Below are 16354 nucleotides of genomic sequence, written 5' to 3'. Positions count from 1 at the left end.
TCTCGACCGGGAAAGAGGCAGAAACAAGTTGCGGAGAAAACAGAAAAACTAAATCCAACCCCAAAATACTGCCATGCCGATTCACACAGGGGTAACATTATCACAGGACCTCTGTGTATATGGAAGGTAATTTGCGGTGGAATTTTTAGTTAACAGATTACAGACATGGCAGATTCACACAGGATTAAGGTCCTGTTTATACAACAACAATTTCAGCCAAAAACAGTAAACTTTAGTTGTGTTTTGGCTGATTGTTTACACAACAGCAGTGTGTTGGGTGCCTGAAAACGCAACGTTTTGAAAACAGGTTCCAGAGTGCAATTTTTTGGAAACAGCACCGTCTCCGTTGTCATGTAAACTTGCAATGTGCAGTTCCTCTGAAAACGGAGACAGCAAAATGTAGATTTACCGTAGCAACTCCACCTCGTCATCCATCCAGACAAATGTTTGTGCGGTTGCCATTATGTTTGTTTATACATCACCGCTCTGTAGAAGGAAGTGCATGTGCACAGATGCGTGTTGTTTAATTGCAAAGTCACACTGCCAACTACTGGCCTGGCATGTACACTACAGCTTTTTTGGTCAGTTTTGCGGATCCGTGTGTAGGCCGACTGAAGTCAAAACGTTGTCGTCTCAACACAGAATTTTTTTCAAAACAAAAATGAGAAAAGATTCTCTTTTTGGCTCTTTTATTTTCGTGTAAATGTGGCCTAAGATAACAGGCGATGTCTGCAGTTATTACCAAGTATCAGAGGTCCCCTGGTCGTACTAGTCCCATGAAAATAGGGCTTTTGTTAGTATTTACATGAGAGCAGATCTTACACATTTTCAAGTTTTGTTTGATACCATTATGTATCTGCACCTCAGTTGCAACTGAGGTACACACAGCTCCCGTCTCCTTCTTTTATTAGTGACAGTGAAGTGGACAGCCAGACTACAGTGAGGTTCTTTATCCTGAGTAACAAACAGATAAATCACTCAGCTCAGACCCACACACTCACACACAGGGGAGCGACAGACAGTAAAAGTCCAACATGCCCAAGAGAGACCAAGAAAAGGATTCTTGTTTGAAGCAGGAAGGGGTTATTGTTCACTAGATGCCAGGGCGTGGGCACCCAGGCACAGATTAGCCACAGGGAAACATTATCTCTCTGGGACAGTTTACAAGACCCAGTCTGGCCTGGCCAGGCATAGTTTGGTCATCTAGGTACTTTATGTTCTGAGTGGCTCTTGTCTCTCATAAGAACAAAGTGCAGGCTTGTTGGAGAAACCCAGAGAGGGGTGAGTCCCTGCTCTCTTCCCACCTCCTCTCCTCCCTGCTTCCCCTCCTCTCCTCCCCTCCCTTCTGGCCCCCGGACCAACTGCAAGGCTGCTGGAGTTCAAGCCTGGCCACGTGTTGGTCATTACACTCCCACAATGACCTTGTTGAGCTCAACATTTAGAGTCCCATAAAAACATTATTGTCCGACTCCTGGGATCATTTGTCCACTACCACAAAGGCTCAGAGAAAACCAAAATGTTAACCCCCCAGGGTTTTGCGGAGGCACATTTTTCAGATTCTGCCCCTTCTCTCCCTCTCTACCCATCCGCCCTCCTGGTACCACACTGTGCCCACACTGACGTACTTCCCAGCGATGCCCACGGGGCACTCCTACACCAGCACATTCAGATATGGAGAAAGCTGCCCGGTCAAAATGCTGCCCCATAAAATAGCATTTTGTGTTTTGTACTCCAAAGAGCAAAACCAACAATATCCATTCTCTTCTGCATACATCACCATTTCAGCTTTTTCCCTCTCATTTTATTTTCTTTCACCGACAAATGTTCCTGTTTGTCATCTGTCCATCCACCCATCTATCCTTCCTCTTTCAGCTGCATAACTATGGACCCATAACAGCTAAAAGTCCCTAATGGTCATTTAGTCTCTAAATATGTCCATTTCACATCGGCTGGGTGCATGTACCTGCTGAGTGAATGGGCAAGGTCGTGCCAGCCTATTAGCCATATTAAAAACCGACCCATTATGGTAATTGGGGAGGTCTAATGCATGTACAGGTTGCTTAGCGCCCATGTATTAGCTCTGATAGATGACTCAGTGATTAGCATTGAAAGGTACATTGTAGTGCGGTGCTGCTGCTTGCCCCCGTGCTTGCCGTCCTCTGATCCTGTCTCTCAATGTGGTGACCTCTACTGTGGACACTTAGGTCAGTTATGCACGTCCCTGACCAAATGTTTGCTACTGGGAATCAAAGTGACCGCTGTGGACAAGGACATTCGTTATTCACTGTGACAATGACAAAGAAATGTAACTTTTTTTTTTTTAATCAGAGGGCTGAAAAACATACTTAATTTCCATTTGGCTGACAGGATATGATTGTGGTTAGGAATCAGGGAAGGCACATGTTTCATCCTCATTACCTAACCTTACATCAGTGGACTAAAGATGCGCATGTAAATGTAGAAACTGCATCCTGGACTCTGATTCTGTAGTAGAACAGTACATGCTGAAAAATGTTTTTTTAAGCCACATTTTAATTATTAGATAAAAAAGTAATTAGTATAGATCAACAACACTGTCAAATTTCTTTTTTTTTTTTTTAAGTGGGACAATCTTATTTCCTTATGAATAAAGTAGTGAAAATCTTAGAATAGAGGAGGGAGAAGGCAAGAACCCACAGTCATACTGATGAGAGTGTTAATACTTCACTACAAGTTTTTAATTTAGAAATCCATAAGGGAAATGCTTTGCCTTGAGTATCCAAATCACATTTCATTAAATTTTACCATCTGTCCTGAACCACCAGCACCCACCCCAATCCCCATCTTACTCCCAATCCAGAGCTCCCATCCCCTGCTCTACGAGCGGCCCTGACTGGGTCTCTCAGGGAAGGGAGCACATTCTCCTTTCATCCCCTCTTAGAGGACAAACATCAGTCCCATCACGCTGCCCATCCATATTCATGAGCCGCTTATAAATATCTGATAGCAGCCTCGCTACAGCTGTTTAGCTAGGAGAGCAACGTAAAGCTGCTCGCACGTACATACACACATAAACATTTTGACTGGACATGCATGTGCACATACACACATGCTTAAATTGTACATATTGTTCTCTATTTCGTGCACATACATGCACTGGTCGGAGGCCAGATATCGGCCCAGCATCTCCCAGTGGTTCTACCTGCCTGGCCCCCTGATAGCATCGGCTCATTGCAGGGCTATCGCTCTCTTTCGCCGGCTTTAATTAAAGCGTAAGTGTGACTACAAAATGAGAGAGGAATCCTTAAGTGCTGTATTTACCTTCCCTCTGACAGGGCTCATGCTTATCAGCAAGACGAGAGTACTGGAGCCAAGAGACAGGGACTTCTCAAAGGCCTGAGTAATCGCTCGGGCCTCTTTCCCTCAACACACACATAAACACACTCTTCCTCAACCTGAGCATCACCCGTCTCGTGATGCCTCTCCCTGTTTCATGCATATGGAATACCAATGCTTCACATTGCTTCTCATCAATTTCAGGAATTCAAATTATCTAATGAAACATACAGTAAATACAGAGTTGAACTAAATCCACATTCGTAACACCTCATTAAGACAAAACAAAACAACATAACAGTGTGTGAAAGGGGAATTTCTTCAGTCATTTGGCTGTAGTGACTCATGCTAATTATTCTTCTATTAATACCAAACAAACAAAGACTTTTCACTGTTGCCGGAACATTTCACTTCCTGTGTGCCAGAAGATTTTCCCTGGAAAGATGTAATTGTATTGGTTGTATCATTAATGTGCTACATGGAATAGTGAGGGAAACAATAATGCAAAAAAATATTTTAATGAAAATGTTGCACAATATTGAAGGTCGAGTTTGAAGGACTTAAGGTCATATATTGGCAGAATGGAAAATAATATTAATAACTATGTTGTCATTAGTGTAATATCACCTCAAAATAAGATTTGTTGTTTTTGTTACCTTAAAATGAACTGTAATATCTACAAACAGAGCGGGTCCTCTTACATAGAGTCCACCATGTTGTTCTACAGAAGCCCAGGATGGACAAACCACATACTGGCTTTAAATAGAGACATTCACCTTTTTATGTCAGCCACCTTAGTTCTCCTACATGCTTGGCTCACAGGAGAAGTTTCAGTTTGTTGCAATCTGCAACCTCACAGCTAGATGCCACTAAATCCTACACACTGAACCTTTAAATGGTAAATTTTCCACAAACTGGCCAGACTGAGTGTGAAGCACTAGATGGGGAAGTGACCAATCCTTTGCAAGGAACACGATGGGATCACAGGCTGTGAGGGACATCCAGGCAGAGCAGAAAGCAAGCTACGTTCACCAGCTACTTGCTAACCTTGTCTGCCATTTGGTGTTGGGCAGATAATGCACAGTGGGGTTTATGTGAGGATTTATTTCCCCCTAAAAACAGCTGGAGACAATATTGTTGCAAGTGTGAGAGCAAACCAAAACTATGGTTTTTTGCAGCTGTAAAACCAAAACAATAAGCTAAAAGATGCTGAAGCTCTCCATAGAGCTAAAGGAGCTGAGGAGTTGGGTGATAATTCACTATGGGTTTGTCACTATGAACTTCCCCTTTCACATTTATTTTATCCATTGCTAATATTTCTTTATTTTTATTCTTTATGCTAGATAAAAAGCTGCTTTGCATTTTTCCATATATGAAGAGCAGCCCTGCAGGCATTTACAATGCAGAATCCTTGGGAGAGGAAAACAGAAGGGGCCTTTTTTTTCCTGGGGCTCCAGATTAGAACGCCGATATGAACACCTCCCTATCACTGTCTGCTAGTGGCTTCCTAATCACATCCCTGCTACTGATACTGAGGCAGAAACAGGACGTGAGAGGGAGGGTGAGCAAGAAGAAGAGAAAGGAGAGATAGAGAGGGAGAAAGGCAGCTAAGGGTACAATCTTGGAAATCAAATGCCACAATCCACTGCATGTTTAGTGTGGCGGAGATACAGCGACAACATTCAAAGGTGACATTGCAATCAGTGGACAATACTGGCACGGGCCCCTGCACCTTCAGAAAGGTAGAAGCCCCAAAACTGCACTTGTGAGGAATTTAACTGGTGTTTCTTTTCTTTGAGTCCTTTTTTTTTATTTACTGATACCTAACCCCTCCAGTCGCTCGTCTTCTCCTCCAACTCATTAGAAACATTAGAATTGCTGATGCCGGCAAGAAAACACATTTTGCTTCGGTCTGAAGAATATCTTTGTTCTGTTTCCAATACAAATAGAAGGAGATTTAAATATTGCTCCTCTGGAGTGTGCCTGTGTGGCTGTGTAAGAGAGGGAGGCAGTGAGAGTTTGAGTGTGCTGTGTGCATTTGTGTGTTGAGCCGCGAATGGTTGTGCATACGAAAGGATGAGAAATTGTGTGAGCTTGTATGTGTGTGTGACACTATGTGTGTTCCCAGAGGGTATTTCTGTTCCTTGTGTGGAGTACAGTTAAAGTGAACAATAGGCAGTGCTGCACTGCACCCTATGCAGCGTGATACTACAGAGCATCAACAAAAGGCAGACTATGGGCTTTGTAGAGAAATCTGGAATCTACTACTACTTGGAAATGGTCAAAAACGTTGGCCACAAAGGCCTTGAATATCAATGGTAAACCTTGAGGAAGGTGCGACGGTTGAATCCAATAGGCCACTGGCTTTGACCCTCGACTTGCAAAAGATAACTGTGCACTGCAACAGGTGCATTAGTAAGTTTTTGTAGCCTACGTCAGGACATCAAAACAAAAACACAAGGACAAAACAGGAGGGAAATAATGATAAAAATGTGCGTTTCACAGGCAATTTATCAGAAGCTGAGGGAGCTTAAAGGATGCAGTCATATAAAATTACACTTAAGCAGAGGAGGAGAATATTGAAGCAAAACAGAGGTGTAATATGAAATCCAGAGTAACAAAATAAGGCGAAAATGTAAATAGAAGGTGGAGAACTGAAAAGAGAAAGGGGAGGGAAGGCTGAAACTAGCTAGCTTCCCTCATTAGCCATGCAGAGCATCTTGGCTCTGCTCCCACACCTCCCGGCTCATCATCGCCTGGGCCCTGGCTGCCAGCGCACCCCCACCTCCGTGAACCATCCCTCTCTGCCTCATCCCTCCATCCATCCCTCCCTCCCTCCCCTTCCAGCCCCTATAATCACACCCGCAATCGCAGCCCCTAATTAGGTTAATTAATTTGTATCAGCCCTTGTAGGGACTTGGCTGATGAGGCAGCCATAATAGCGTCAGCGATTGCTCCCTCCTCTCGCAAAAAAAAAAGAAAAAAGAAAAGAAAGAGGGAAAAAGATCTGATGCAAGCCAGTCGGTGACAAGACAGGACTATAAACCACGGGGTCACATTTACCTCCCCACCCCCCACCTTTCTCTCAACTATGTCTTTCTCCCCTCTAACCCCAACACGTCCCTCCCCCCTGCTCTTGTTATTCAATAGCAGTGACACTGACACCTAAATAGTGATATATAACCCATCTTCTGACAGTGCTTCATTGTGTCCACTGGAATGAAAACATCCCGTATAATAATTGAGTCTGCATCTTCTCAGTGACACACTTCGACGCATATAGAAGTGCCTTGTTTTGCTTGTTTGTTTACACTTTGGCAGTCTGTCGTGGTGTTCCAAAAGAGTGGGGGGGAAAAGTGTGCGGTATGATAATGATTCTCTTGGCGGGTTTGTCTCTGTAGTCGTCAGAGAGACCGATTGAAGCATCGCATTACAATCAGCGGCCCTCATCGCCCCTCATCAGGCCACTGACGAACAAACTCTGATTAACACCCCCATCTGATTACTGCAATCACCCGGACTAACCACGCACAAGCACTGTCCCCCACCAGTGCACACACACACACGTGCACACACACTCATTCTAACACCTCACTGTTGAGCAGATACGAGGCGCACGTGTACACAAAAAGTAGCTCTCATCACGCATCATCACGTAGTTGCCATTAGAGAGGTAACCATTAGAGAAGCAACACACTAACAAATATAAGCGACAAAAAAGTGCACGTCAGAGTGTGTTTGTGTGAAACACAGAAGTAGAAATTAGAGTGAGAATATTTTTACAAAGTAAAAAGGGAGCTTGACAGAAAAGGAAACTAATGTAGCGTACACACCTACAGTACCAAACCCCAAGTACAGTGTCCAGTGTGTGTGTTGCCAGAATGTTGCTCAGGTTCAAACACACAACAACCCCCCCATACACAAGAACTGGGTGCGTTCAATTGTGATGCAAGCAGACACATGCATAAATATACACACACGCAATCTCAGGCAGACAATGACACGGGGAGGCTGCGAGACAAGGACAGATCCGGTAGTTAAAGCGTAATGAACACGTCCCCGAGGCGCGCGCCTGGCATTCCCCTGAATGATGGACTGACAGTAATACCGGGGCAGATGGGTGCCCTCCACGCCCCGTTCAACACCACACACACATGTACACACCCTCCCTCTGGTCTATCCTGTCCCTCTCTCCTGCAGAGAGATACCCCCTGTAGGTCTGATGTGGAGGCTGGGGTGGGTGGGGTGGTGCAGGGGGGGGGCCAGGGGTGCTGTGTATGTGTGTGTGTGCACCTAGAGGTGGGGGGCACAAGTATGAGGCCCCCTTCATGATTTAGGCTCCCATGCAAATTTAATCAATTCGAGTACCTCTCGCAAGCCAGGGCTCATTAGCGGCAATTTAAAAAAGGGGGCTCTGTGATCCCCACCTCACTGCATGAGCCAGACATTCAACTCAGGCACACATGCACACACACACACACACACACACACACACACACAAACATGCTAAGATACACACACATATCCAAATACTCACGCACAAATACAAAAAAGCGCACACACGTCAGGGGCACTGTCAAGGCTGTAAAGATTTTCCTTCAGACATCTTCCCCCTGGCATGGAGAAAGACCCTGCCTGCACGCCAGCTGAACCCCCCCTCTCCTTCCCCCCTTTTCTGTCCCTCCTCTCTATCCACTACTTCAAAAGCCCCATGACACCCAGCTTCAAGTTAAAGGAGAGAGGGATCCAAAGATAAAGACTACCTCTCATCCCCCAACCCCTCGCATTCCGAGAAACCCTCCCAACACTCAAACCCCAGGCTACCTCTCTCTTCTCCCCACCTCTTGCTCTCCAGCTCTTCGTAATTGGGGGATCGATTAGTATTGTCCTTAACCATCCTTAACCTTGGCTCCGTGCGGCTGGCTTTAGAGCACGGCAGAACTGTGTTGGTGAATAAGCTGGGTGGAGGCGCAGCACTTGTGGTTTGCAGGGATCAAGTGCCAAGATAAAACCATGTGGGGAGGTGATAGGGTCGCAACAGTATTAGAATTTCATGGTACGATAACTGTCTCAGAAAATATCGCAGTTTCACTGTATTACAGAATTTTTTACTATCAGTCAGAATGACCCTTAAAGGAATGAAAATTGAAGCCTGATCAAATGTTTTATTACTATAATTGAAACTTGAAACCATTTTGTTCCGTAAAACTTAAATTAAAAGCCTAGTCCCAATCAAACAACCCGTCCCTTTTACTAGCCTGGTGTGGCTACACATGTTGACAATTGAAGGCCTGTCTCAATTAGAGGCCTGGTCTGGTCACCAAGTAGTTCATTTTTATAGGAGTTCTTTGGATGTATGAAACAGATTGTTGACTACAGACTTAAGCTAACGTTAGTTTGCTGTTTAGATCACACATACAAATATAATGTTTTGACTTATGACAATATGAAGATGCTATATATTGTTAGGTGGGTTAGATTCCCCATAATTCAGTTGTTCAGTTCATTTTACTCTGATGCTCTGCCTGTCAGAGCTAGATCAGATTAATGATTCATAATTGATTTTTTATTTAAAGCCCAATTATTATACGAGTAATATTCATACTGGTTTGAATAAACAATTTGATGGTTTGCCCCCCATGTTTATTGTGCAACAGTTTTGTGTGAAATGAATTAAAGGCCTGTCCCAAATACAGGCCTGTTGAGTTCAGCGATTCAAACAAATATTAGCCCAGCCTACTAATTGAAGTTTTACGGTATGTGTGAAGAGTCTCTCCTTTGAAAATAACAAAAATAAAGGGGAGATTCTCTGTCTGGTTGCAAATTTTTTTCAATATCGTGGATAAGCAAATGTACACAGTATGATAACTGCCAACTGATATAACATGGTATACCCTAAAACCGGTGTATCACTGCAACCTTGGGAGGTGTTAGTGGTTTGTACTCTGTATCATGTAAAGATAAAGAAAATGGTACCACAAAATGACCTGCAGGTTCTTAAAGAAAAGAATTTGAAGGTTTGGTCCACTTAAATTACATTTTTGTTTGTCCAGATTTGATTAGTCTCTTACATTTCTGCCGCCACCTCAATACATTCGAGGTAAGCATTGAAATATTACATTTTAAAAATTTAGCAGCAACATCACTTTCCCCTGTCACCCTGGATAATGCACAGAACATGTAGTCAACAGTTTTCATGGGGATGTTTCTTCAGTAGAGTGTAGTTCCAATGGAAACTGTTCACAATAGCCTCGTTGCCACCAAGAATTCCATTTCAGTTCAGTTTATTACACATTAAAAGGGTTATTTTTGTGTTCCCACTGTCAAAAAGTGTGGATGGTGCCAACAACAACTTTCCATACTGTGCGTTTTTTCATCATCTCTCTGTTGAGGAACCTAGCACACTGATCCGATACTAAAAGGTGGAGCTAGAAACACTGCAGCACATTGACTGGTCAAAAGAGAATCGTCACTCTTGCTCTACAAGGACTTAATGCGCAAACCCACTTTTTTTAAATATCTAATCGATTGCAACAGAGACAGTTAACACTCCAGCCTGTACTTTGTTGCTCTGAAAACGTCAGCATACATCCCTGTTCTGTGGATGATCAGCGAGGTGCAGACATTCCTCTGCGTCACTGGTGAAGAGGAAATACAGCGAGAGCTGGACGGAGCAGTGACACAGCCATTAACATTTGGTAACAACCCTGCCTACATTTAAGGCTGCTGTCTGTGGTAGAAACACAAGACAGATCTAAGGTACATGTCCGTAGGGGTTATATAGCGGATCTAAGGGTACTAGAACAAAAGTGTTTGGTGAAAACTTGGCTTTTGAGATCTAGAGTAACTTGCTCATTGTCTTAGAAAAGGAGTAAAATATTTTGAATGATAATTTTTAATACTACAAGGCAGCAAAAAGGAAAATTTTGTTTACAACTACCGTGTTGATATGGTGGCTCAAATCTCAATGACGCATATCTCAAAACCTGGGCAAATAAAACAGAATCCATGTGCAGGTCGATAACACTTATGGTGAGTGAGAAAATGTCACTCGGATGGACTGACCCTTAAAATAAAATTAATAAAACACATTGTCAGCATCAAATAGAAAACACTGGTGTCTCAAGGTGCGGCATTCAAAGGACAATGGGATCAAAGACACTGAACACAAAATATCCCCCTTATTTAATGGAGTAGTTTTTCTCTATGTGTGATAACTAAACTTGTAGAACAAAGATTCATTGTATTGTACCCCATCTTAACCAGGCTTCACTTTTACTCTGAAACAGTTACTATATATTGGGGTCAATGTCATACCCTGCAGCTGTGTGACCACACAACACTCCACTTCTAACTCCCCCCATTCCAAAAATGACTATTCGTTAGCAAACCTCCAGGGTCATTAACTTTAGCGATGGCGTTGTGGGGGACAGGATGGCCTGTGCAAGTCGTCAAATGAATTATGAGGCTTTTGACAATAGAGAACTGCCTGTCTATATCTTTAAAATCAGGAGGTCGCCCACTGCCCACCCCTGAGCCCTGCCACTGCATCCCGGCGTAAGTGTCCCGTTGCTGGGGGGAATGAAAGGAGAGCTTGAGGAGGAACAGTGGTTCGTCTGTGCTTGGGTTGCACAGCCAGATAGGGGTCCCGGAACTGCGCACACAGTGTTTTGACCCCTGGGCTCTCCTCAACGACCTCCACCCCCTCCGCTTATGGATGCTGGGCCCTGAGGGTCCCAATACACGCACGCTCTCTCTGCGGGGTGACGCAGTAGCAGAGGGCAGGGAGGGTGGGAGGAAGGCGTAAGGAAGGAGGGAAGGAGAGTTGGCCAAGGACGTCAATCACTCTTTGACTGGGTGCAACACAATTCTGACATCAATGGTCACACAGAAATGCCACTGAAGGACTTTGTGCGTGCTTGTGTAGTGAAGTGAAATCCACACATCCATGAATGGGCTGTTTGCTACATGTGTATACATATTTTTTTAATTTAAAAACACCCTAATCAACATTTGTACTATAATGAGGAAACTGCTGTTGGCTCTGTATTGAGTTTTAAATGAAAGAGCAACCAGTCCAAGTGGACACACCATCACTCTTTCCCTCTTTTGGCCCATCATGTGGTGTTGGCTCACCTTTGCTCTGGTCAGCAGTGTTTGGGCCAAGGCCTCTGGTCCCTCTCCACCGGCCCCTCCACCTCTCACTGCGCCTAGTGACATTTCTGCCTGGCTCCCTCTTCCCCTCTTCCCCTCCAGTGGCTCCCAGGAGAGGCTGATGGATGAGCCCTGTTTATGAAGCTGCTGCCACCACAGTGATCAATCAAAGCCGGGTCACTGTGATGTGCTGCTGGGCGCCAGGTCTTCAGTCTGCTTCACACTGTAGGCCGGAAGAACCGCACATACAGTTTGTTAGTACACGCACATACATGACCACAGAGAGGCTGATAGAGAGAGACAGCACTATAAAGAACTAGAAGAGGAAACATGTTGTGAGGAAAATTTAAGTGTACTCGCCTCACCTGGTGCCTCAGTACATGAAGTACTTGACTCAACCGACTTCAGGGACTTGGCAGAGACAGATGGCAGGATGATCAACAGAGGAGTTGGCCTTAGTGGCAGTGAAACCAGGAATCTTTTTACAATGAGACATCAGAGCTAATCCCCGCTCCACCGTGGCACTCAGGCAAACTGATCACACTTTACAGAGAGGTCTAATTAGCCAAAGACGATGGCGCCTGTATGAGCTGGATTGTCTCGTGAGAGCAGAAAGATGTGAGGAAGACATGGAAAATGACAGCCCTCACATGCCTTTATCAGGGAAGACATTTTGACATTTCACAGTATGAAAAGCGCAGGTGTAATTAATTAAATTAGTGATGGCTGGTTTCCATCTGGTTGCTGGGCGCTGGTATTGTGCATGCTGGCTCACTGTCTGGGCTTACTAGACACCTGATTGTAACAGAAGAACACCTTTGCTTTTCCCACCATGACAAGCCAAAATATCTGCCATTAAAAGGCCCAGGAGTATGGGCATTGATTTGGTTAATATATATGGGGATATCTGATGACCTGTGACAACTGCAAGGCAGCGTCACATCAAGATAGCCCAGTGGATGAGATTCAACTGTATGAACAGGTGTAGCTGTAACAATAGTTACATTTGTCTCTCAAGGGAGCCTTTTAACGGAGGTATTTTTGCATAAGCACAGCTGCAGCTAATAAAATGAATAATGGGTAATTTTGATTAAAGTCAGCTAATGAGCAAGCATGGACAATAGTATTATTATTATCAATGCATGCTAACTGACACCTACATCACACTTAATTTTATTAGCTGCAGCTGTGTCTCGCCTGCTGTGACATGTGAGAAGGATCTGTAGGTGCTGCATCCTGAGGGCTGCGACAAAGGTGTGTCCTGCAGAGGCTCTGAGGACTTAAGGTCCAGCCTCACAGACACAAGAGCAAACGGTGTATTTGTGCTCTTCTTGTGAAATGCTAAGTCAGATATTTCCAAGTTTATCACCACAAAGTTAAACTCAAGTGACCAGTGAGACAAGTAATTGGTTCACGTCTTTTACTAATGACTGATAATGACATTAATGCAAATACCTGATAATTATAGCACAGACGTGATACTTTCTTAACGTACAACCTCAGTTAGTTACCCGGCTATTATTTGCTTAAATCTCTGAAATCAACAGGCTTGGCAAAGATGGGAAATACAGTCAAATTGATTATTTAAACCAGTTTGAGTATTACTTGTTTAAAAATTAGGCTTCAAAAAACATATTCATTATGAATCATTAACTTGATGTAGCTGCAACAGACAGAGCATCAGAGTTACCACACTTGTTTCACGGCAGCCAAGGGTTATGGCACCCAGCATACCAACATAACACCACTTTATCCTGTTAAAATAATGCTCACTTGGGTTAATATTTATGAAAAGCACTTGAGTCTTTTGATCCATGGATGCTTACGGACTAAAGGAATATGAATGACTTTACTTGGTAATCAAGGAATGGACATATATTCTGATTTTAGGGGATTCAACTCCTCTGTTCTAAACTAGAGAGCCCAAAACCTACTTGAGAACCATTTGCGACACAGACAGAAGACATCACTGACATCTTACAGACAACATCACAACCACAATTAAACTCTGAAGTCTAAATGTCAAAATGTTGTGTCACTGACTGTCTGCTCAGGCTGCTCTCTGTGGATGTCCCAATGTCTCCAGCCACCAACAGTTTTTGTCTCCCAGATAGTTGTATAAAGGACACTAATGCCACCTACTGGTACAAGAACAAAATACAATCCACTGCCACAAGTCAGATGGCTCAGCTGACTGGAGCACATATGACATCCTCAGCTCAAATTCAGCCAGATGCCTCTTTTACTAATCATGTCGTTGTCTTTGATGCCTATCAGGCAAATCTCTCCATATGCATCAAAACCCATAAAAACTCTACTGTCCCAAAACGAGGTCAACCACAAGTTGTATTAGCTTAAAAAAAAACACAAAAATGTGTGTAATTCTGATATTTATTTGAAAGAAACTAAAAATTGTAGATAAATATGTACAAAACTGTGTAGCTGGAGCAACATCTGAGGAAATGAGAATCATCCCATTGTCTACAAGTCCATTATTTCACCAGTATCTTGTTGGCAAAATTGGTGATTACACCCCGCTCAGCGTTTCCTCTTGGCCTCAAACTTGTAGATAGCTGCAGCACTGGTTGTCTCCTTTTTTACCTTCACTTTCTTGTTCTTATCCTGGTGCACAGAGTTAAAAAAAAGATCTTGCTGTTAATTTGACAGCTTGACACTCATTTGCAACTGAAACCAAAATGCTTGCCTCCTTCTCATCACCTGTAGGTCCTTGCGGGTCTGAATCTTCTGTGTGATCACAAACATTTTTTTTTCTCTGTCAATCCTCTGGGAAAGGATCTTATACTGATGGTTCCTCTGCTTGGCCAACTTCTGCAGTTAGGAGTGAGGAGAAAACAAGAACCAGCAGTGGTTAAAATGCAGCTGAAACTGAACATTTACTCACCAAAATGTAAATGAAGCATTTTTTTGTGATGGTCACACCACAAAAGAGGCTGATCTACATGCATGACAAACACAGACCTTCACATTGTGAGGATCCACAGCTCCCTGGACGCTCTTCGTCTCCAGAGTTGTGAGCGTTGGTCTGTTGTACACTCTGTCCACCAGCTCAGGAGCTGTGTCCAGGTGTTTCGCCAGGTCGAATGACTCCACTGAGGAGACACAGTAAATTTTAGTTGTAACTTTTCAAGTAACCAAATAATTATTAAAAACCCACAAAGACAAGGATGTTTGTTCACATCCTGATTTACTGCTGTATGGTTTTATTTACCATCCTTCTTGGAATCCACAAAGAATGTATGCTTGTTTTTTTGTTTGCTGCCCGCGTCTAGAAGATGAAGCTCTCCTTTCAGCCTCTCAATTTTCTGAAAGCAAATGATAAAAGGCACAATAATTTACAAGGGGCAACCACTGACACCCTATTTGTGGAGAATAATGGCTGTAACACATCTGTGATTGAGTTTTGCGTGCATAATCAAATCCATTTTTGTTGTGCTCTTTTATTCAAAATGTAAGATAACTTACATCAGGGAAAAAATTGAGTGATACATGATGTATTACATGTTACAAAATAAGCTTACCTTGGCCTCTGCAACCCTTTTCATCTCCACATATTTGATATCCTGCGTCCTCATCACTTTCTTCTGCTCCTCTGTCATCTCCACGTCCTCAGTGCCTTTCTTTGCTACGTGAACGCCATCCTGTCACCATGCCACAAAATAAGCCACACATGTCAAGTGTTAGAACCAGAGATCAGATAAGACGATTTAACTAGAGTATTTCATTTTCTCTGTCTTGCTGCTTTGATGATGATGCTCCTCTTACCTGCAGCTGGGCGTTGATCATCTTGTAGTAAAACTCATCTGGGTTCTTATCCAGAGCTTTCTTTCGCAGAGCAGCAAGAGTGTTTTGTTTCTTGTGATAATCACTATAAAACAACATAAGTGACAACATAAGCTATTACAAGACGTATTCCTCAAAGATGTTTCACATTAAAAGGTGTATGCTTTTGAATCCAAAGCCTTAAAAGACATAAAACATGTCTCTTAAACTTGTGTTAACTCACTCTGCACGGAGTTTGTAGTCTTTCTTCTTCTCCAGCAACCCCAGATGTTTCCTGAAACCAGGCTGGTCAAACAAAATGACACATACAATATTATCATTTATTGCTGCGGGTGTCACAGGAACATAGCATTATATTTATTAGCTTGGTGACCATATGGAGACATCTTAAAAAGTGCACAGGGCGCTTCATAACATAACATATCTGCAGGCTAGCAAGCTAACAAGCTAGCAGCAAAACACTGAAACGCTCACCTGAGATCTTTCATGGTGGTTTTTCTGTCGGGATTTCAACGCTTTCCTGAACGAAGACATTTTGAGAAATGTCCCTCGGTGTGATAAAGCTGAATATTTTAGTTAGAGAGGGTAAATGTAGGGCTTTAATGAGCTGTACACTGGAACCTCCCTGCTGCTTCAGCTCTAGTGTTTCCCCGGTAGCTGAACATGTGGGTTCCTGCCGTGTCATTTACATTTCCGGTCCGCAGATTCGCAACTCAACTCACATAAAAAATATCTTTGGGGTGATATATCGGGCAAATACTCACCTTAAAAAAAATCCTTAAATTATTCTGTATAATTTGACAAGAAACGGAATAAAAAATACTGATTTTCTCGGTTGATAAAATGCTGTGAATTTAATGCTACGTGTTGTAGTACCACGCAACAAACAGTAGATGGTGCTGTTGCACTCATGAAGAAATGTTATGTGATAGGAGCAGCATCTTGTTGCACACTGCTGATGTGATAATACTAATAAACTTTATTTATATTGCACCTTTCAAAACACAGTTACAAAGTGCTTTAAAATAAAACTAAAACACATTTAAAACACAAGGAGAATGAAGCAAACTAAAATGTCATAACG

General features: G+C 43.1%; 1 protein-coding gene across 1 annotated transcript; it reads right to left on the bottom strand.

The window, feature by feature from the left end:
- Positions 1-13842: 13842 nt before the first annotated feature.
- Positions 13843-15940, bottom strand: utp11 (UTP11 small subunit processome component). Its single transcript, XM_033641359.2, has 8 exons — positions 15745-15940; positions 15494-15555; positions 15253-15355; positions 15009-15128; positions 14699-14792; positions 14449-14579; positions 14188-14298; positions 13843-14091 (listed from the first exon to the last, which is right to left on the bottom strand). The coding sequence occupies exons 1-8, from the start codon at positions 15802-15804 to the stop codon at positions 14008-14010; spliced, it is 765 nt and encodes a 254-aa protein (XP_033497250.2). The 5' UTR covers positions 15805-15940; the 3' UTR covers positions 13843-14007.
- Positions 15941-16354: the final 414 nt, after the last annotated feature.

Source organism: Epinephelus lanceolatus, chromosome 10 (genome assembly GCF_041903045.1).
Source record: "Epinephelus lanceolatus isolate andai-2023 chromosome 10, ASM4190304v1, whole genome shotgun sequence".
In the NCBI taxonomy this organism is placed as follows: domain Eukaryota; kingdom Metazoa; phylum Chordata; class Actinopteri; order Perciformes; family Serranidae; genus Epinephelus; species Epinephelus lanceolatus.
Note: the sequence above shows the minus strand (reverse complement) of the source record. Positions and strands in the feature narration are given on the sequence as shown.

Excerpts from the sequence above, each read along its gene's own strand:
- utp11 (XM_033641359.2), bottom strand. The coding sequence starts at position 15,804 with ATGTCTTCGTTCAGGAAAGCGTTGAAATCCCGACAGAAAAACCACCAT. Across the intron at positions 15,556-15,744 it reads ACCACCATGAAAGATCTCAG|CCTGGTTTCAGGAAACATCT; the intron begins GTGAGCGTTTCA and ends TTGTTTGACCAG. Across the intron at positions 15,129-15,252 it reads TGATCAACGCCCAGCTGCAG|GATGGCGTTCACGTAGCAAA; the intron begins GTAAGAGGAGCA and ends GCATGGTGACAG.